The sequence below is a fragment of the Lissotriton helveticus genome, chromosome 5_1, assembly GCF_964261635.1.
Source record: "Lissotriton helveticus chromosome 5_1, aLisHel1.1, whole genome shotgun sequence".
Classification (NCBI taxonomy): domain Eukaryota; kingdom Metazoa; phylum Chordata; class Amphibia; order Caudata; family Salamandridae; genus Lissotriton; species Lissotriton helveticus.
Window position 1 is genome coordinate 1,970,644,861 of NC_136065.1, and position 21,739 is coordinate 1,970,666,599.

At 50.2% G+C, this 21,739-nt stretch overlaps 1 protein-coding gene across 1 annotated transcript; it reads right to left on the reverse strand.

Annotated features, from left to right (window-relative positions):
• Window positions 1-12: 12 nt before the first annotated feature.
• Window positions 13-10,289, reverse strand: NEUROD2 (neuronal differentiation 2). The gene is made up of 2 exons (XM_078641448.1): window positions 10,209-10,289; window positions 13-1,789 (listed from the first exon to the last, which is right to left on the reverse strand). The coding sequence occupies exon 2, from the start codon at window positions 1,782-1,784 to the stop codon at window positions 705-707; it is 1,080 nt and encodes a 359-aa protein (XP_078497574.1). The 5' UTR covers window positions 1,785-1,789; window positions 10,209-10,289; the 3' UTR covers window positions 13-704.
• Window positions 10,290-21,739: the final 11,450 nt, after the last annotated feature.

Genomic DNA, 21,739 nt, shown 5'->3' on the forward strand with positions numbered 1-21,739 from the left:
CTGCTATGTGCTTTTGACTTCACACATGATGTCCTGCTTTGTGCGCATGGACTCACGCATGATGCCTTGCTCTCTGCACATGAACTCACATATGATGGCCCGTTCTGTGCATATGGACTTGCACATTACATAATCCTATGTGCATGGGGTCACACATGATGTCCTTCTATATGCACCTGGAGCCATACTTGACATCCTGTTATCTGCATATGGGCTTAAATATTTAAACATGATGCCCTCCTTTGTGCACACAGGCAAACACATGACGTCCAACTATGTGCAAATGGACTCACCGGTGATGTCCTGATGCACACGGACACACACATGAAGTCCTGCTATATGCACAGGAGCTCCCAAATGTTGCCCATCTATGTCTATAAGGCTTCACATGTCTGGCCTACTTCACGTGGAAACACACTTGATGTCCTGTTGCTAATGGGCTCCCACGTTAGATCCTTCTTTGTGCACTTCGACTCACACATGATGTCCTCATATCTGCACATGGACCCACACATGGTTTCCTGCTGCAAACTGGCTCATAATGGAATCCTCCGGAGTGCACATAGACTCACACATGATGTCCTCACATCTGCACATGGACCCACACATGATGTCCTGATATTTGCACATGGCCCCCGGCGTGAAGTCCTGCTGTGCACACATGGACCCCCCTCATGATGTCCTGCTATGTGTGCACACGTGTTTCAGTTGTGGAAGAAGGCATTTAGCTCCTCATACATGGGGGCCCTGTCGTGATGCAGGTGCATGTCGTAAGGCAGGATATTCTCGGAGTGAACCCCACTGCGGACGCCGGAGCCCCCAAACACTAGGCCATGCCCAGGGCCCCGGGACCCTCCCAGTCCAGAGTAGTGCATAGAATAGTGGTAGCTCTTGTCCTGGTCAGGGGATGCGTCCTGCTTGAGGGAGAAGTTTCCATTGATGCAGAGTGGTGGGCTGTGTGGTCCTTCATACTCAGAGCTGTTGTAGTCCGGAGACGCGTTCCCATACAAGGTGTCATAAGGGGGACAGTAGGGATGGGTCCTCAAGGGGTGTGCACCACCCATGCTGCTTGCTTGGCACTGGGCCCCAGGCAGCCGCTGGTACCCATAGGGGTGCATGAAGGGGGTACCAGGACCATGGTACCTACTGGCTTCAGGTCCCTGTTCTGTCAGGAAGTTCCGAGAGTTAAGTTGAAGGCACCCAGCGACCAGGTTGGTGGTGGGCTGGGAGAGCCCCTTGCACAGGGTCTGCACATAGGATACCAGGTCAGGCCGCTTGCCTGAGCGTAGGATCTCGGACAGCGCCCAGATGTAATTCTTAGCTAGCCGTAGAGTCTCAATCTTCGACAGCTTTTGTGTCTTTGAATAGCATGGCACTACCTTGCGAAGGTTGTCCAATGCCGAGTTAAGGTCATGCATACGGTTCCTTTCACGAGCATTGGCCTTCTGTCTCCTAACCTTGGACCTCTCCATCCGGGCCTTGGTCATTTTGCGCTTCTTGGGTCCACGTTTCTTGGGCCGGTCTCCTTGGGCCTCATCGACACCTTCCTCCTCTTCTTCCTCGTCTTCATCATCATCGTCAGCGCCAAGGTCGCCATCGTCCTTGCACCCACTCACTGAGCCTGAGTCGTGGGTGCTGTCCTGGAGACCGCAGTGAGAGCTGCCCCCTCCGTCCTCCTTGTCACTATTATCATCTTCCTCATCATCCTCACAGTCCTCTGCCCAGCTGGCGAACTTCTGTACTTCCGGGATGAGGCTCGGATCGCTGAAGAGCCGGGTCAACATGGCGGCTGTTGGGACAAAAAGACATAGGAGACAAGTGTGAGAAAGAACATAAGGAAAGGAATGCACTGATCTTTATGTCTGCCTTACAACCCATTCACAAAGCCTGTAAATTATCATCCATTTTGGATATGTCTAACGCCACCGTGGTCTCGCTGTAGAGATAGCCAATTCTTAAGCGCTGGTGTAGGTTTGTCCTTTAACATACCCAAACTAAAGCCAATTAAATAAAACCACAGTACCTGAGAAACTTGTCTATTTGGTAGCACCAGTCTGGCCAACCTAGAGATAGTTCGATTCTCTCACTTTCCACTGTGAACTGCAATGGCCTCTAGAAACTCCAATGACCCACTATGACATACCTAAGACCCCAAGAGAGTAAACACCCAAAGACACGCAAATAATAATACCCAACATATTCTAGTGACCACGAAGCATGGCAATGGAACCCTAACTCAAACAATAACTTCCTACATTAGTACACCAACCACAGAATGCACTAGTGACCCTAAACACAGCAAAAGCATCCTAACACACAGTACTGATATTCCATCGACTACCAGGAAACGTCTGTGTATTCTATTTATTAATTTATTTTGAAGGTATTATATAGCGCGAACAAGACTCTCGCGAGTAACAGAGCTCTTTACAAGTCAAATGTAAGAGAGAAATCAAAATTAACAAAAACTAGAGATGTTCGAAGTAGAGTTACATAACTTATACAAGTACAGTCAACTGTCTTGGGGGATAAAAAGCCCGATATTGAGCACAGAGACTACGATAGGTGTAAAATATAGGAGGTTAGCAGAATTGCCAAAGTTTACGTGAATTGCACCATGAGGATCGCTTTCACTTCTTTTTTGAAGGAGGTAGATGACGGGTTAGTTCTTGTTTCAGTGGGCAAAGCGTTCCAGATCCTAGGGGCCATACCAGGGAAAGAATGGATATAGTTTTTTTTGGGGGGCAAATCGTTGGGGTTTTAGAAGAAGTGTCTTGGCACTCCTGGGGGCTCTGCTGCCAGCAGAGAGCTCCAGTTTCTGAGCAAGGTAGTGTGGGAGTTGTGGTGAAGGGCCTTATGAGTCATACAGGCGATTTTAAGATGAATTCTAGCTTCAAACGTTAGCCAGTTGAGGGATCTGAGGTTGGGGGATATGTGAGAATTTCTCTATGAGCCTGTGATGAGTCTCGCAGCTGAGTTGATAGTGGCTCTTAGTGGGGCTGTTGATGCCCTTGGGAGGCCACATAAGATTACCGCCCCATATTCCACTCTAGGTAATATTAGGGCTTGAACTGCTTGTTTTAAATCGGTGGCTGGCAGAAAGGGTTTCAGTTTTCGCAAGGTCTTCAAGTGGAAGTTGGCTCCTTTTGTGGAAGTGCTGATATGATTCTGCATCTTTAAGTTGCTGTCAAGAATAATCCCAAGTGATTTCGCTGAATCGACGATGTGCAATTGAGCTTTGAGAGCTGTTAAATGCTTCAACCAATCTAGGATCGTGGTGATTTTTTTTGGGGGGGGGGGACTAAAAGAAGGAACTCCGTTTTGAAGGAGCTTAGTTTCAGATGATTTTCGGCCAGCCAAGTTTGGGTTTTTAATAAGGTGGAGTTGAGAGATTTGATGTCATCCAGTGAGTGGATCTTGATGTAGATTTGATATACCTATGACCTTGTGACCTACTCCTCCCCCTCAGGTGCATCAATCTTCCTTAAGATAAAGCAACTATCTCCTAGAATTCTTCTGTGATCTCTTCAGCTACATCAGTGGCCCCCTAGGGTACTTAATTGACCACTGAGATGTATCTTTGGGCTATATGATGCAGGGATGCCCCCACAGTGACCCTCTGCTACATAAGGGTACTGCAATGAGTGCATAGATGCATCAATGTCCCTACAACATCTTGCTTATAACAGATCACTGGACTACATCCAGTACCCCCCAGTTTACCTCAGTGCCTTCTATTTCAGTTAAATGACTTACTCCCAAGATATATCAACGAATGCCAAGATACTTGCCCTCTGACACAACATTGACCACCCAAGATACCGCCATGATTCCTTGGTCACTTCAGCTACACCGATGCATCCCAAGATATCGTGTTCGCTCACAAAGCTACTTAAATGACCACTAGGAATGCTCAAGGCCACCTAGTACTCCGCAATAGCCCGAGGCACTTCAATATCCTGGGATGGCACATCAGTACCTTCTCAAATATTTAGTGGCCTCACAATATCACACAAACTAATGAAGACACATTAACAACACCATAAAACACTGTACTGCTAAGAAAATCTGCTGACCCCATAAGCTACAACAATGATCTAGCCACTTTGTATACCATGTCGATCACCACCTTAAGACACATCATTGACTTCTTAAAATACAGCAGGCCATTGGAACCCCCCCCCCCAAGACTATTGAGTGACCTCATGAGACATTTCATTGCCGCCCTCGCCTAGTGCATTCAGCGACATCAGACAATTCAATGACCTGTTAATCGACTTTGGTGACCTCCTAGTGCGAAAATAATTCAATGACGCACACAATACACTTGAACACCTCTCCAAGACTATCCTGCAACAGTCCTGCCATTTTTTATCCCTCTCCTAGGGCACATCAGGAGCCTCCCGCTGAACTTCACTGACTTTTAAAGCATTCCAGTGCCCCATAAAACTCCCCCTGGCTCTTAAGGACATTTAGGGAAATCCTAATAAGCGACCTGCAGACCATTTTAATTAGCTCTTCCCATCACTCAAAGAAAATAGAGTGACCCTATAATCCACGTCCATGCACACCTCTGGTATTTCAAGGACCTCCTGTGACACTTTGGTGATCCATCCAAATGCTCAGGGACATTGAAACACTTCAGTTGTGTCATTAGACGTTTCTGATCCCTACAAAAAAACCTCCAATGACATCCCGGAGATGTCAACAAGCCACGAACACACTTTGAGGGTTTCCATAAAACTTGCAAACATCCAGAAAACAGCCTGGAAAAGGCATAGTTCAACAATGTCATTTTTGAATCACTTAATGTGCTAATGATAATACAGTGCCAATACTTGATTGAATGTCAGCCCAGTACATGGTACTGCATTAAATTGAACTCCTAGAAACTCCAAAGACCTCAGAGCACCTCTGTTATGTATGAAGTCTCATTAATAACTCAAAAGACTGGGGTGAATATATGACATTGTTCTGCATTCTGTCCATCAATTGATTTTTTGCATTTGTCACCCTGAGTGGGACGGGTATGACCAGACGTGGCTTCCGTGCTCTTCATGCCACTGGAGTCAAGCTAGCCTGGCTGATGAGGGGTGAAACCCGAAACCGATCCCAGGATGCTTGTTTCCAGTCCAGAGAGAACTTGACCTGGCAGTTCAGGCTGGACTGCGCCCATTGGGAGCAGGGTCAAGACTTATTTGCATATGGCTGGATTTAAACTGGAATGGCATGGGGAGAAAAAAACGATGGATTTAGGCACAGATCTCTGTACTGGGGTGAATGATTGACATTGTTTATCATTCTGTCCATCAATTGGTTTTTTGGTGCATTTTATTTTTTCAAAAGAAGCAGCCATACCCTAATATACTTCAATATTAACCCTTAAACACAACTATACTAATCTTGCGACTCACAGAAAGCCTGTAACAAGGTACAACACTGACCCTCAAGTCCCCTCATTAGCTCTGTGCAACATTTCCATGAGCACCTAAGACTGGAATATTCACACACCAATACACTACTGAAGGACTCGATTGGCCCCAAAGACTTTCCGTGATTCCTGAAGACACGCAAGTGGTCCCCAAATGCTGCAATGACCAGATAAGATACTTCAATAGACCGTTTGAGGCACCGAATTGAGTCCATGCGTCACCTAAGTCTTTGACTTAAGAGCAGCGTTTCAGAGACCCCCCCTGAGACAGTTCAGAGATCTGCATAGACACTTTGACACTGTGAGACAATATCTGTCTAGAACACTACATTTACTACCTAATACTTCAGTGAACACAGCAAGGCTGCTGTGACCCTGTAAAGCACTCCAGTGACCACCCGTAAAGCCCACTGACACCTTATATCATGTACAAGTTTTCCCAACAACTTTCAGTAACTTCCGTCTTCTACCTGAATAAGCCCATGGGATATATGAGTGACCTCATAGGCATAAATAAGAACCCTCTAAAACAGTTCAGCGCCTCTAAAATATCCCAAGCCTCTCAGGTGATGTCAGCGTTCGCCTAGTAATATATAATAACCCATATTAAATAGCCCAGACCACCTAAATATATTTCAAGGAGACATTAAAACATTGCAGTTACTACTCTCTAACAGAGCAATTAGAGTCTAATGGTCACCAGTGAGGCCTAAGAAAATGGGTCACCCATAAGAAACTTCAGAGCACGCTGGAATTATATGACGACATCATTATGACATGCGAGTGATGTCTTAAGACACTCCAGACAGTGGCCCCTTAAAATACTTCAGTTCCTGCCTTTCCCCTCCCTTAAAATGTTTGGGGGACTTCCCCAGGACACGTCAGTGAGCACACTAAGACTCTTTAACACCCCACACGGACCACTTGAGACACTCCAATGAGTTCTCAGGGCCTAAGACTCTGTAGAGGGACCACCTTATACACTCCAGGGGGCTGATAACCCCATAGCGATCCTATATGACTTTCCTAGGAACCCCACCCCTTCTCTATGAACCCCCGAGCCACTTCAATCCTCATTTAACGGACTTCAGGGACCCCCTCAAATACGTTATTGGCCTCCTTAGTAGGGTGCAGGGACCGATCCGAATTACTTCAGCGGCATGGAGACACTGTAACGACCACCCAGGACTCTTGAAAAAGGCCCCCAGTGGCCGCCTTGGGAACTTCTACAATCCCCCAAGCCTCTTTAGTGACCCCCACGACACTGCACCCCCTAACCGCCCCACTGGCCCGGTGAGCGCCAGAGGGCGGAGTGAGACACGCTCCCGGGATGTCAGCGAGCGGCGGGGCTGTTGTGGGGAGACAGACACAATGGGGTGCTATAACGGGCGATTAGAATTAATTGACGTACAATTTCCTTATCAGTGCTTGAGATTAAAGCGTGTCAGACGTGTGATAGATGACCTAGTAACGCGTTGTTAATGGTACTTACGGGGAGGGGGGGGGGGCGGCATTTCTGGGGGTGCCATTGGTGACAATGAAAAAATACTTGTAAACAGGCGTGTACAAATTAGGGCTCTTTCCGTGAGAAGCGCAGCAGCTGAGCCCGCCTGCCCGGCTCACCCACCGCTGCCAGGGCCTCGCCCCTCCCCCACCCTGTCACCGGGTCTCTCCTTCCAGCCTTCTGCCTGCTCCCCTGTCTCGTGTACTCGCACTAGCCGGCTGTCTCTTCAGCCCCCGTACTTTCTGAAACCCTCACTCAGTCACTGCCGGAGCATCACTCACTCCGCCTGCCTCTTTTAACCCATTGCCTCAATGCAGCTGCAGTGCAGAACTCATTGAATGCACCGCTCTCGCTGTCTCCCTCAAGTGGCCTGTCTCTCGCGCACCCGCTTTTTCTGACTCTCCCGCACGTTCCCTGCCTCCTTATCTTTCACTCACCCGCCGGCTCTCACTCCCACTCACTCTCCCTGGCACTCCTCTGGGTGGCTGGCTCACACTCACCCCGTGTTACTCTCTTGCAGTCACTTAAAGTGAATCATTCCCACTCTCTCGCTATGTTTGAATCTCACACATGGGTTTATCTCACCCCTCTGTATGTCTCTCACTCTCTGCGCTTGATACTCACATTCATGCGGAATTTCTCTCACCCTCTTCCCGCCTTTCCGTCAAATACTCATTCTGTATTTAACACTCGTATATTCACTCAATATGCTTATCTCTCACATTAGCACGCACTCACTCCCCGTGGTTATCTCTCACGCTCACTCCGGGTTTGTCACTCAGACTTTATCTCTCTCATTCAGTCCACGTTAATCCCTTACTCTCGTTGCATCTCACACTGATCAGTGTGTATCTGTCCCTCACTCACCGTGTTTAGTTCACCCTCACTTCGTTTGTCACCATACTCAATGTTTGTATTTGTATCACACTCGGTCAGTGTTTATCAATGACACTGTATTGATCTCTCACGCTCATTCGGTGTTTATCCCTCAAATGATCTGTGTTTATCTCTGCTCACTCCGTGTTTCACTCACACTCAATATTTTTATCTCGCACACTCCACGTTTTTCACTCACGCTCAATATTTGAATCTCACACACTCGGCCACAGTGTTTATCACTCACACTCTGTGTTGTTGGGCTCTCACTGTCTCACATTCGCTTGACATTAATTACCAACTCCCTTTTTTGTCTCTCGTACTGATCCTGTTTTAATTTCTCGTACTCACTCAGCGTGCGTGTCTCTCCTTCACTCTATACTGAGGGCAGATTTATAAACCCCTTGCGCCACTTTTGCGTCATTTTCCCGTTAAAACTGACGCAAAAGTGGCGCAAGGGACCTGTAAATCTGCCCCTCAGTGTTCTATCGCTGACACAGTTTCGACCCTTCAATGTGTTGTCAGGGTCTCTTACTGATCAACTCACTTACACCCTCCCTGTTTTCAGTCCCTTGCACTCTGCCTCTCACTCAGGCTCTGCCTCGCACATTAACACCATATTAAAGCAAGCTGTCTCACACCCAGGCTTCCACCTCTCCTTGTGTCACGCATTATATTAGGCTACCGGTGACCTGCGTCTTCAGACCCATGCAACTCATACCCGTCTCACTCGCCGCCCCGCCTTTCTCACTATACCTGTTTCACACTTACACCCGTCTGTGTCCTCGAGCCTGTCTCTCGCTTACTGCCCAGTCTCACCCACCCACGCCCTTTGCTCTGTCTCCGTTTCTCACCCCCTGTCTCTCATCCTCCTCTCTCTGTCTCACCCCTGACTTCCCACCCAAAGGTTGAGACTGTCTCTTAATGTATTCACAAAACGCTTTGACCCCGCCCATCCAACTTCCCCCTACAGTGCCCAGCCCTGGTTAAAACATCCCTCTCGACGGCCCGCTCCACCCTGAGCCCCCTCCCCGAGGATTTCAAACGACCACTGCCCAAATGTATCGGTATGTTGGACAGACTTCGCCTCGCTTGGGAATTTACACTGGCTTTGAATACGGAGAAATCTAAGGACTCAAACTTACAAATGAAATAAAATATTCGAGGGCCGATCCGGCCTTGGGGTGAAGAGACTCCTTTGCCTCTCTAATTGAAGATCTCCCCGATCGCTCTCCCCACAAATAAAGAACGAAATGCGGGTCAAAGAATGTCTTCTTTGTCTCTTTCCGCACATTTTCATTAAACGAAGTCTGTAAAAACGGAGAAACATCCCCCGGGGACCGCGAGGGACGGTGACCGAAGATTGCACCCTGTGCATGCAGGACATGTTTGTGGAGTTTAAACAACATACCACAGTTTAAAATAAATTCCACAATCATGGTATTTTTTTTCTGCAAGGGACCACTTCGGGGAAAACAGGAGCACACAAATTAATTTTAAAAAATGCAAAATGTAAAAAACGCAACGCAAACCAGCTTGCGCATCTAAAACTTTAATACATTCTCCCCTCCCCCACTAAAAAGAATTAAAAAGCAAAGCTAGATATTGTAATTATTTTGAATTAATCTAAAATCTCCCCCCGAGAAATACATGACCGTTTAAGCAAGGTCTGATGGGTGAGGCGACTGGGTCTCCTGGCCGGCGTGGGGCTTGCCTAATGAGTATTTCTGCTTGAGTGAGTGCCGAGGACGGAGGGGTTGTGAGCGTGTGAAGCCCTTTCAAGTGAGGGATGTGGGCGAGATGCCCTTCTCTGAGTGAGGTGTATGCGTTAGATGGTCTCCCATGAGTGAGGAGCATGCGTGAGATTCCCTCTTTTGAGTGAATGGTGTGGATCGGACGAGATGCCCTCCTTAGAGTGAGGTCTGTGGGTGAGTCGCCCTCCATTGAGTAAGGTGTATGCGTGAGATGCCCTCCCGTGAGTGAGGTATGAGGATGATATGCTCTCCCTTGAGTGAGGTGTATGCGTGAGACGCCCTCCCTTGAGTGATGGACGAGGTGTTGGCACGGTGAGGGGCGAGGTGTGTAGCTGGGTCTAGGACTGCGGATGGAAGATGTGAGCCAGGTGAGGTACGGGGTCTCCATGGCACGACGAGGTGAGTAGCCGTGCCGAGGGCTTCGGATGAGACGCGTGGGTAAGGTGAGGGACGCGGTGAGGGTCGCGATGTGAGGAGGGTCGCGGGTGAGGCGTGTGAGTCAGCCAGGTGAGGTATGAGACGCTGGCACGGCGGGAGCGAGGTGCATAGCCCGATAGAGGGGCGCGCGGCTCAGGCCAGGGGTGCGGGGGAGAGGTGAGCGCGTGGATGAGGGCAGGAGTGCGCGTGGGGTGCCAGCCCTTACCTCCAGAGCTGGCGGAGGCGCCTAGTTCATTGTTCTGCCGTCTCGGGGAGCCCAGCCCGCTCCTCAAGGTGCTGCCTCCTTCCTCCCTCCAAGAGTGGCATCTCAAGCAGAGTACCCGCCGCGGTGCCAGGGCATATGGCTGGCACGTCACTGGCAACAGCTATCACATGAGAGGGCCTGATTGACATGCGCCCGCATTCGGGGAGATTTGCCTCCCCAGGGAGGGGGTTCACCATCTGTCACTCTCTCCTAAAAAAAACCTCTCTCTCTCTGCAAACCCACAGCTCAGCCTACACGCTGCAACATAGGGCAGGGAGTGGGGGGTCGGGGGGAGCTTGTATTGGAGAGGGCATGGTTGGAAGGAGGGCTGAGCCTGCAGCAGTGGCATGTGCATGGAGTACAACATGAGTTTCCTACAAGGGGCATGGTGGTGGAGTCGCGGGGGTGGGGGCGGGGGGGGGGGGGGTCGTTTCTGCACGGATACGGCCAGGGCGATAGATGCCTGACCCTAATGAAAAGGAGGGTGAGTCTGCAGGGGGGGTTGGGTGGGAGGGGGGTGCTCGTGGAAGGGGTGTGTACATTCAGGAGTGGGCTCTGCATGAAATACACCATGGGGCTTCTAGAAGGGGATATGGTGGAAGGGGGCTGAGCCTTGGGGGGAGGGGGGAAGGGGATACACGCGGGGAGAAGCCTCGGAACCTCATGCAAACGGCGTTGGAAAGGGAGCAGTGTCGGCACGAGTGGCATGTGCATGAGTACGCCTTCAGGTTCCTGCAAGGGGGGCATCTAGAAGAGGTGGTCATTTGATAATAAAGCACTGACAGGGCCCGTAGCCACTTGCGGGGAGGGGTTGGGGCAGATAGCAGGAGTGGCCCGAACCTGGAAAAGAGACAGCTGTAGTGAGTGCACGAGGGGGATCCTCCATTGTGTAGGTGGGGGCATGTGGAAGTGGAGATAAGCCTGTAAGGGGGAGGGGGGACTGGAAGTGGTGTGAGACTTATGTTAAAGGGAGCCAGGGGTATGAGAAGAGCTTTGAACCTGCAGGAAGTGCATTGACAAAAACCTGAGCCTTCAGTGAGGGGGAGGGGCATGATGGGGGGGGGGGGGGAGCTAAACCTGCAGGAGGGCCATGTGCAGGAATTGCCATAGGAGACACCTCAGCGCATGCCAGGGGCGTGCAAGAACCTGGGATGATGGTAGTGGACCCTGCAAGAAGTGCATTTAGAGGGGTCCGAGCCTCTAAAGGGGTGGGGCCTTGGCCGACAGGGGCTCTTAGTGACCTGGGTCCCCTGCAGGAGGCAGGCGGGCAGGAGTGGGGCACTGCTGACCCGCAGCGGGGGCACGTATGTGAAGGGCATTGAGGGATGGGGCCTGTAGCAGTTGGCGGTCTAGTGGCCAACACAAAGTGCACCCACCACATCCGCAGGCCAGGCATGGCCTGCTGTATTAAAATAAAAGAAGGGCGGCCGCTCGAGGTCGTCACTTCCGACCTGCAGTCTGGTGTGGTTTCCCTTGCGCGCTCCTGCCCCGCGCAATAGTTGTAGCCCCACTGGTGCCTCAGTTTCCCCAAGGCCATAAACGACACTGGTGACGAGCGGAGGGGGCCCAACCCTCGCTCTCACCTCACGCGGCAGCGAGCCGCACGAGACATGGGCAGCCGGGCGTCCACAGCGTGTGCGCGCCCCGCCCCCACCTCGGGGACGGCCGCATTTGATGCGGGAAGCATCGAGGGAGTCCGTGGGCTCACCGGACGCACCATCAAGCATTTATCAAGGAAAAAAAAAAAAATAGACTCAAGTAAGGGGGAAGTGGGGTTACCAGCCTATAGGGGGCCCAGAGGAAGAGACTGATCTTTGTACGGAGCACCACGTGAGCCACCCTGCGCCATCCTCCCCTAGGCCCTGCCAGAGCATGTGGTGCAACACTGGTCGGCACACATTCAGGAGCACCCACAGCCAGACACCATGGGTGACGACGACCACGCCGCAGCGCCAGCCCGCATTCCGTTCCAACACGCAGCGTCAGGAGTCCTACCTCCTTTCAGTGAGTGAGAAGATCCCGCATCAGCCTCCCCCAGTTGGAAGATATGGATCGAACACCTCAACAACTATTTCGTCGCGACCAGGGAGACGGACAATGCAGTAAAGAGGTCTTTGCTGTTACACTACGAGGGGGACGAGATTTTCAAGCACTTCAACTATCTACCCAACACAGGGGCAGCAGATGACTACGATGCGGCAGTGACAGCGCTAAATGGCCATTTTGATCCGCAACGAAACCCTGATTTCGAAGTCTTCAAGCTCAGACAAGCCCGCCAGAGGGAGGGAGAATCTATGAACATGTTCTACGCACGTCTCCGAGAGCTTGCCAGCACGTGCACTGACGAGGACCACCAAAAGAGATCAGGAAACAACTAATTCAAGGGTGCCGCGACAAGACCTTAAGAGGACTCATATTGCGCAAACCAAGAATCACGCTGGAGGACATGCTTATACTAGCACAGTCACATGACCTGTCCGCGGCTAGAGCAAACAAGATGGATCAAGCCCTAACCAAGCCAGACAGGAAGTCTGACTCCATCAAGACGGAACGTGCCGATGCCATTCAGACCAAACCCAGAGGAGACACATTCAGAGGACCGAAAGGAGACGCCTCAAGATCAAGATGTGGATACTGCGGCCATGAGCCGCATGCCGCCAAAAATTGTCCGGCCCAGGGGAAGACCTGCACCAATTGTGGGACACCCAATCACTTTGCATCTGTCTGCAGAAGGCGCAACAGGAACCGAGATTTCCGCGGGCAGAAACCCCCAACGAGAGCTGTTCGGCAACTGTCAGTAACAGACGCTGCGTCACCTGAACACACACAGAGAAGGCCCGCAAAACACCTGCCGACGGTGGAAGATTCCTCAGACGAAGAGGACAAAGAAGTATACTTGGTATCCTTCACAAGAGAACTCAAACAACGCCGCCGACCACAACCAACATGCATGGTTCACGTCGCGGGGACAGAAGTAAAAGCAGTCATTGACACGAGAGCGACGGTGAATGTCATGGGACTCCAACAGTACCGACGCCTGCGACCTCGCCCTCCCGTGGTGCCATCAAAAACCCGGATATACGCATACGGAGCTGACACACCCCTCCCACTAAAAGGGAAGATATTGGTAACCATCAAAGCAGATGACCTCAAAGTAATGGCAACAATCCACGTCATTGACAGAGAAGCGGACACCCTCCTGAGCAGTCACACCGCGGGAGATCTCAGACTCATCTCGTTCGCCAGAAGAATCCAGACAAACCAAGTAGGAGAGTTACTCAACCAATTCCCCGAGGTCTTCCAAGGGCTAGGGTGTATCAAGTGTGATCCAATCAAGCTTCCCATAGACAAGTCGGTCGCCCCGGTCGCCTTGCGGCACAGGAGAGTCTCATTCCACCTATGACCACTGGTGGAGAAGGAGCTAGAGGCCCTAGAAGAGCAGGGAGTCATCGAGAAAGTATCCAGGCCCACACCCTGGGTATCCCCGATGGTTATCGCCAAAAAGCCGAAACAGCCTGGAGCCATACGCCTCTGCATTGACATGAGACTCCCAAATCCGCAGAGAGCGCCACATAACACCGACACTGGACAACATAATCGCAGATGTTAATGGGTCCAAGTGGTTCTCAAAAATCGATTTGAACGCCGGGTACCACCAGCTGCCCCTGTCCGAAGAAATCCTTTACATCACCACATTCAGCACCCACCTAGGGCTGAGGAGATACAAGCGCCTGAACTTCTGGATATCCTGAGCAGCTGAGGTATTCCAGAACACCATACGTGAGCTGCTATCGGGTCTACCTGGGGTGTTGAACGTGAGCGACGACATTCTCATCCACTTAGCGACAGCCGCTGAGCACCATAAACACCTCCGCAACACACTAAAACGCCTCAGCGAGTATGGAGCAACCTTACATAAGGACAAATGCTAGTTTTTCCAACCATCCCTTGAATTCTTCGGTTATGTATTCAACCAAGAAGGCATCCAAGTAGACCCAAGGAAGTCGCAGGCGATCAAGGATGCTCCCGCACCGACGACACCAACAGAATTACGAAGCTTCCTGGGGAAGGCCACGTACTGCGTGAGGTTTATACCAAGTCTGGCCACCCGGGCAGAGCCGCTGCGGGCCCTTACGAAAGCGGATGCAACCTGGCACTGGGGCCCAAGGGAGGAAGAGGCCTTCCAAGAAAGAAAGAATGCTCTCCTAGGAGAAACCACGCTGGCCTACTTTGATCCCGCAAAGCGAACGGAAGTACTGGTCGATGCGAGCCCCGTAGGACTCGGAGCAGTATTGGCTCAAGAACACGGACTGGGCCATTGGGCTGCCTTAGCATTCGCCAGCAAGTCCCTCACCTCCACGGAAACAAGGTACGCTCAGATTGAGCGCGAGGCTCTCGCCATCCGGTGAGCCTGAAACCACTTTCATCTGTACCTCAAGGGACAACCATTCACCATGGTCACCGACCATCAACCTCTTGTCCCCCTTTTTAAAGGGACGGCACCTCACCCACCTCCGCGCATCGAACGCTGGGCCGTTCAGCGGCAACCATATTAAATGGAGGTGGTATATTGCCCAGGATCCAAGAACCCGGCTGACTTCCTCTCGAGACACCCCGTTCCGTCGGAGAGGCAAGAAGAAGCCGACGACGTCGAACAATATGCCCATATGATATCTCTTGCAGCATGCCCCCAGAGCATGTCCCTAGACGATGTAAGAGAAGCTGCCGCCGCTGACGCAGTCTACGCCAGGACATTGCATGCAGTGCAAGAAGGGTCGTGGACAAGTTACCTTCATCAGGCCAACTCGTGGACACCGGAAGATCGTCACACCCTAACGAAGATGTGGCGAGTACATCAGTGGCGGCATCCTGCTGAGAGGGTCCCGATTGGTAATCCCGCAGAGCCTCAAACATCGGGCAGTCCAGTTAGCCCATGGAGGACACCAAGGGGTAACCAAAATGAAGGCACGAATGCGAGAGAAAGTCTTGTTCTCAGAATTGGAAGATATGGTGGAGGAGTATGCCCGACGCTGTTCATTGTGCCAGCTGACAAGCGGCCCTGAGAAACCAATCACAGTCATCACTGAAGAGTCCTGCACCGTCCCATGGTCCAAAGTGAGCATAGACTTTGGGAGCTTCCTGGGAGGAAGACACCCGCTTGTGGTCATAGACGCATACTCAAAGTACACCATAGTAGAACCCGTCGTATCCACGGCTTTCAACCATGTCGGACCCGTGTTAGAGAAGATCTTCGCTATGTTTGGTTTTCCCCAAGAAGTACGCAGTGACAATGTTCCGCCATTCCAAGGGTCTGACTTTGCCTCGTTCCTCAAGCAGCGAGGATTATCTCACCGCCATATCACCCCTCAGTGGCCCAAAGCCAACGGGGATGTCGAACTTTTCATGCGCACTTTGAACAAGATGTTCCGCATAGCGGTCGTGGAACAAGCAGACTCGGAACAGAGACTCCACAAGTTTTTAAGGCAATACCGAAGCACACCCCATTATATGACCCAGCGGAGTCCGTGGGCCCTCATGCTCAAGGAGCCCCACCGAGACCTACTCCCCACCTGCCCAGGGTTGTCGTCACCTCGGCTGGAAGTCGAAGAAGTGCAAGAGAGAAGGACACGACACAACCAGGACGCGAGCATCCGTCACCGTGCCGCCCCAAGAACGATCGGCCGGGAGTGACAGCCATCCTATGAAACAGACGTCAGGGAGGAAAGTTCCAGACGAACTACGAGCCAGGCACCTGGACGGTCACCGCTAACCACGGCACCATGATAACTGCGCGAAAAGGAGAAGTATCCCAGAACATCTCATGGTTCAAGGAGGTCCCGTCAGAACAAACCCGAGAGGCCTCAAGTGACCAGGCAGGTTCCATGGCCACCACCACGCCCGAAAGCGGGGAGGAAGAGTTGGGAAGTGTTGGAATCGGTGAGACCCCAGAAGTAAGCCCCTCACCTCAGCATGTGATTCGCTCCGAGGACCCCGGCCTGGATGGTATGGGTGGGCGCACCGGTGCCCAAAGATACAGCCTGAGGCCAAAAACCCAGCCTGCTGAGGGTGCCCGGATGTCGCTGGCTGATGTTCACGCAAGTACTGAGACTATGTATTGGACCTGTTGACATGTTTAAGACATTGTGTTTGTTTTTTTAAAAAAAAAGAACTGAGTTGGATAGGGATGTAGCAGGTGGCGGTCTAGTGGCCAACACAAGTGCACCCACCACATCCGCGTGGCCTGAGGCGTTAAAATAAAAGAAGGGCGGCCGCTCGAGGTCATTACTTCCGACCTGCAGTCTGGTGTGGTCTCCGTGTTTCCCTTGCGCGCTCCTGCCCAATAGTTGTAGCCCCACTGGTGCCTCAGTTTCCCCGAGGCCACATACAACAGGGCCGACGGGAAGGGAGGTAGAAACAACCCCTTGGAGGTGCAGCTTTAAGACGGTGGGGACCCGGCCAAAGGGGGGAGCGCAGGAGGGGCAGAGGTTCGATGTAAGGGGGGAAGAGACTGAGAGGGCCCGCGGAGGGCCTGAACCTGAATGAAGAGGGTGAGTGTGGTGTGCATAGTCCTGCAGGAGAGACTCACGTGGAGAGTGAAGGCCTAAGGCGAACTAGCAGGAAGCTCGGATTCGGAGAGTGATGGCTGGGCGGTAGAGAGTGAGGGAAAAGTCACAGAATGGACAGGCATTAAAGGGGAATGACCGGGCCTAGATGGGGTGGGGGAGGGTTGTTTAAGGACTGTAGCCCTCTGTCTCTGCCTATGTATCCCTCGCTATCACTGATTATGCCTCTACCCCGCGTCTCCGTCTTTATGTTCTGATAGTATCTGTACATTATGTCATTTTTTACACATTTTAACACTGTTGGGTCGAATGTTTCAACGTATTAGTACTAGCTTGACACCCAAATACAGCAATATGCAACTGAAAGGGGAACAGTCAACCTTTGCAAAGTGCCTTTCACTTCACAGCAACACGTCACCACATTTTAATTAACGTTTGATCAGTTTAAGATACACACAATTTTTTGGGGATAACATTAGCAAATTATGCAGCAAATGATGGATTATGTGGCAAATGCAGCACATCCATAATTATGCAAAAACGGCGTGGCAGCAGAATCACATAATTCCAGCAGCCCTGCCTTTATGTTTATGTCTCCGCCTTCATGTCTCTCTCTCTTCTATCTTTGTCTAACCCTGCATACCTATGCATCTTTACCAGTCATTGATGTAATCCGCTTTTCCACGTGTATCTAGATGCCTTTATCTTCATCCATGTCTCTGTGCGTTCTCTGATCTCTATCTACGTGTACATCACCCAGGGTCTCTACCTTTGTATATCTCCAAACCTATCTGTGTCTGTATGACTCTATCTGCAAGTTTATCTTCAAATCTCTGTTTCCATCTCTATCTCCTTCTGTGTCTCTATTAACGTTTCTCTCTTTAACCCTGGCTCTATCCCTGGCTCTATCCATGTACTTGTTTCTCTCTCTGCCTCTGGTGTCAGCTCTACCTCTAACTCTGTCTCTGCTTCTTTCTCTACCCCTGTCTCTACCTTTTTCTCCGTCTAAGTATCTACCTCTGTCATTGTCCCTGTGTTTCTTTATTTCTGTCTATATTACCTGTCTCTTTTTTTATGGCTGTCTCTCCCTCTTTCTCCTATCTCCCCCTTCAGTAGTGGCTCGTGGTGGGAGTGCTGCGGGGCGGGGCGGGGGTTAGTAAACTTCGATTTACGTCCGACCACAGGTAAGTACATAAATAAATAAATAAAACGAATTACATTGCGTGCGCTGCAGCGCCACACACACTGCCATCAGTGCAGAGTCCCACTCAGTAATGGGTACCTCTCCAGCTCTCTGCGCATGGTGCTGCCATAGTGTTGTAGGTCCAGCACTAGCCCATTTGTGAACATCGTCCAACCACATCTTGGTGCATCGGTCCCGACAGGCTTTCCATTGCATGGCTGCGTTCCTTTGACTAATTACCAAAGCTAAGTAAATCAACTTACAGATATATTTCCAATTCTGGGGCCTTGGCTTGCACCCTAGTAAACACATCAGAGGGCTAAGTTCTGTGTTATTACCACACACCTCTGCCCTTATCTCTCTGACCAGTACTGTATATTCATTTAGCAGTACCACACCAACTGAAAACAATCAACTTGTGCCACCTGGCATCGAGGGCAGGCATCGGATGTTTCTTGATAAGTGTGGGCAATTCTTTTAGGGATAGGTAGGGTTAGTGTAAATAGTTACATTGAGTACACTTAAATCGGATGTTCTGGGACACCACCTTGGTGTACATCGGAATCCCATCTCAGTCTGAGAGTGGTCACCCTATTCTCCCATCCCAACCTTCTCGCAATGTTGAGGCCTCAGCAAATAAAGAGGGGGCCAGTTTCGAGTATAATATGGTCACAGCATGTCTGCCGTGCCTGTAAATCAGTATCTCAGTGAGTAGTTCAGTGCGAGGAGGTTCATCCACTTAATTTCCCTACGTTAATTTGGTAGCTCTCACCAACACTTATACAACAGGATCTGTGAGTGACACAGTTCGCACTGGTCCCTGAGGGAATGAAATGTGTATAGGTCCTTCCAGTATACAAATCTCTCATCGCCTCCAAGCCTGCTTCCAACCATGGCGCTTTATCCTATGCGTTGATAGGTTGGTCCTGGAGCTCTTATCTTATCTTATCTTACTCTGAATTTATTAAGCGCACGGGCACCCAGAGGTTTCATGGCGCTGTAGTGAGGAAAAAATAAAAGATGGTTAGCCTATCCTGAAGCTTGCTTGAATAACCAGGTCTTCAATGCTCTCCGGAACTCCATAAGATTGGTACACTTCCTGAGCGACAGGGGGAAAGAGTTCCACACCTTTGGGGCAAGATAAGCAAATCGACACCCACCTTGACGCTTAAGTTTGAAGGAGGGTAGAGTGAGCAGAGACTGATGGGCAGAGCGAAGATTGCGGGAAGGCTCATGTTTAATTATTAAGCTGTTTATAAACATGGGGCTTTTCCCATGAAGAGCCTTAAAGGCCAAACATCCGACTTTAAATAATACCCGTTGGGCTATGGGAAGCCAGTGAAGAGTAGCCAGCAATGGTTTCGCCGAACTCCTACCGTGACTTTTGAAGATCAATCTGGCCGCTTGATTTTGCACAATTTGCAAGCGTTTAGTCAAGAACAGGGGAAGACCTAAATAAATGGAATTTGAAAAGTCTAATCGGGACAAGACCAAGGCGAGTACCACATGAATGAGGGCAGAGTGGGTGAGTAAATGAGCGATTTTTCTAATTTTGCGCTGTTGATGGAAGCTGGACTTTCAGAGAGAGATCAGAGTTAATGGTGATCCCGAGGCTTTTCACCGAGGATGACGGGGAGGGATCCCATTGTTGATGGCCAGAAGTGAGGGCCCCAGATGATAGAGCTTTTTCCCGGAAGTACCAGCTCGGTCTTCCCGGGGTTGAGTTTTAAATGATTCAACTCCATCCACCGTTGAATGTGCAACATAGTTGCCTGGAATTCCATGGCGGCGTCAATTGAATCCAGTGGGAAAATTAACTGCAGGTCGTCTGCGTAGTTAAAAATCGTGAGCCTCCTGTTTTTTAAGGAATATAAGAGGGGTTTGAGATATAGATTAAACAGGAGGGGAGACAATGAGCTCTGCAAGGCTTAGTGGCAATTCTAGCTTACTTGTCCACTTGCATGTCAGACATTTTGTGGGAATGCATTGCAGATATTTCACCACATTTTCAATGACTGTGGAGGGAGGTAGCAAATATAAGTATGTGGTAAAAACTTGATTCATATCTTCTTGTATATGATATATATATCGCTCCTAGCAGAACGAACAAAACAGGTACATCCCTGATCAGATCAGAAAAGCCAGCATTTGTTTTGGTTTAAGACCCTCACTCTGCTGCCTGACTATGTATTCTTTTGAACTGATTCCTTACAGTCTTTATCCTAGCATGTGGTATTTCCTTTTGGCGTTTAACAGGTCTTCAGTGTGCTGCACATCAGCCACAGCTTGAAATTCTAGGTGCTGCAATGCCGGCTCTAATTCTCTAAGTTCACAACTCACGGTAAGTTTAACGCCACAAGTTGTTTTTAAGCACATTCTGTGAATTACCACTTTAAATGGGGTCCACACATTTGAATCATCTAGGGCCCGTTTCACAGAACTAACTTAAGACAAAATCCTAAACTTACTACCATTTTGGTATTCACAGAAGGCACTTACTCATTTTGGTATTCACAGAAGGCACTTACTCCTTTTAGTATTCACAGAAGGCACTTACTCATTGATGACCTTCCACCTACCGACCAGACACCTGCGATCCACCTACCTTTCCTCGCAGAGACACCCCAGATCCACCGATCCAACTGCCGAGGATGCTCGTTCTCCCACCTGGCGGCCAAAGCCTGGAACGACCTTCCCCTGCACCTCAGGAATGCTCCTCTGCTCAGAGAATTCAGAAAATAACTCAAGGAATGGCTGTCCGAATGAAGAGAGCACCGTGAAGCACCTAGTATCTCTAGCACCTTGGGACCCTCCTGGGTGATTTGCTGCGCTTTATAAATCCTGATTAATTGACTGATTGACTTTCCCTACTGTTGTGCTGTTTGGGGTTGGTATAGCAACTTTAACCCCTCCGATTCCAACACTTTCCCCACCATTAAGCTTACTAAAGTGGAAATAATAAATGTAGCCCCTCCAAAGTCCAACACTTTCTCTACTGTTGCTTAAACTGGAGTGAAAATAGTAAATCTAACCTGTCCAAAGTCCAACACTTTCTCTCATGTTAGGCTGACTGGAGTGGGAATAGTAAGTGTAACCCCTCCAAGATCTAATGCTTCCCCACAGTTGCTTAGACTGAAGATGGAATAGTAAATTAAACACAGCTGAGGTAACACTTTATCTACTGTTGGTCTTACTGGAGTGGGAATAATAAAACTATCCCCTCTGAAGTTTAACACTTTCCGTACCGTTGCATAAACTGCAGTGGGAATTGTATATCTGATATTCCCAAACTCCAATACTTTTTCCACAGGCCATATCATTCTCTGCGGCCCGAAATCCGCCCGCACACCTGCCTGCACTGCCTGTGCCTACATCTACTGCGGGGGGTGAGACGCTTTGGTTGCTGTGATGAGGGCAGGAACACAGACCCCAGTATTCTCTGTCATAGACTAGGCCAAGATCGGGCCCGTCTGCGGCTGGCGGAGGCTGGACCCACGCTTGTGTCTGGTCGGAGCGATTGATCAGGCCGGCGTTCCAACCTCCAGACTGGCATTCCAACCTTCAGGTTGACATCAACAATGCCAATTCGCATCCCAGGGATGACTAGTATGCAAAGTAAGCAACAGCATTGCTGCTCTTTCACCCTATTACAGCGGGCTTGTGAATCCTGTGCCTTGCCTTCTGTTGTTTCCTGGGGGCTTTGCAAAAACTGCCACACTGCCATTTCACCATCATGGGAAAGAGGA

Bases quoted from the DNA above. Each gene is read 5' to 3' on its own strand.
- NEUROD2 (XM_078641448.1), bottom strand. From the start codon at position 1,784: ATGTTGACCCGGCTCTTCAGCGATCCGAGCCTCATCCCGGAAGTACAG.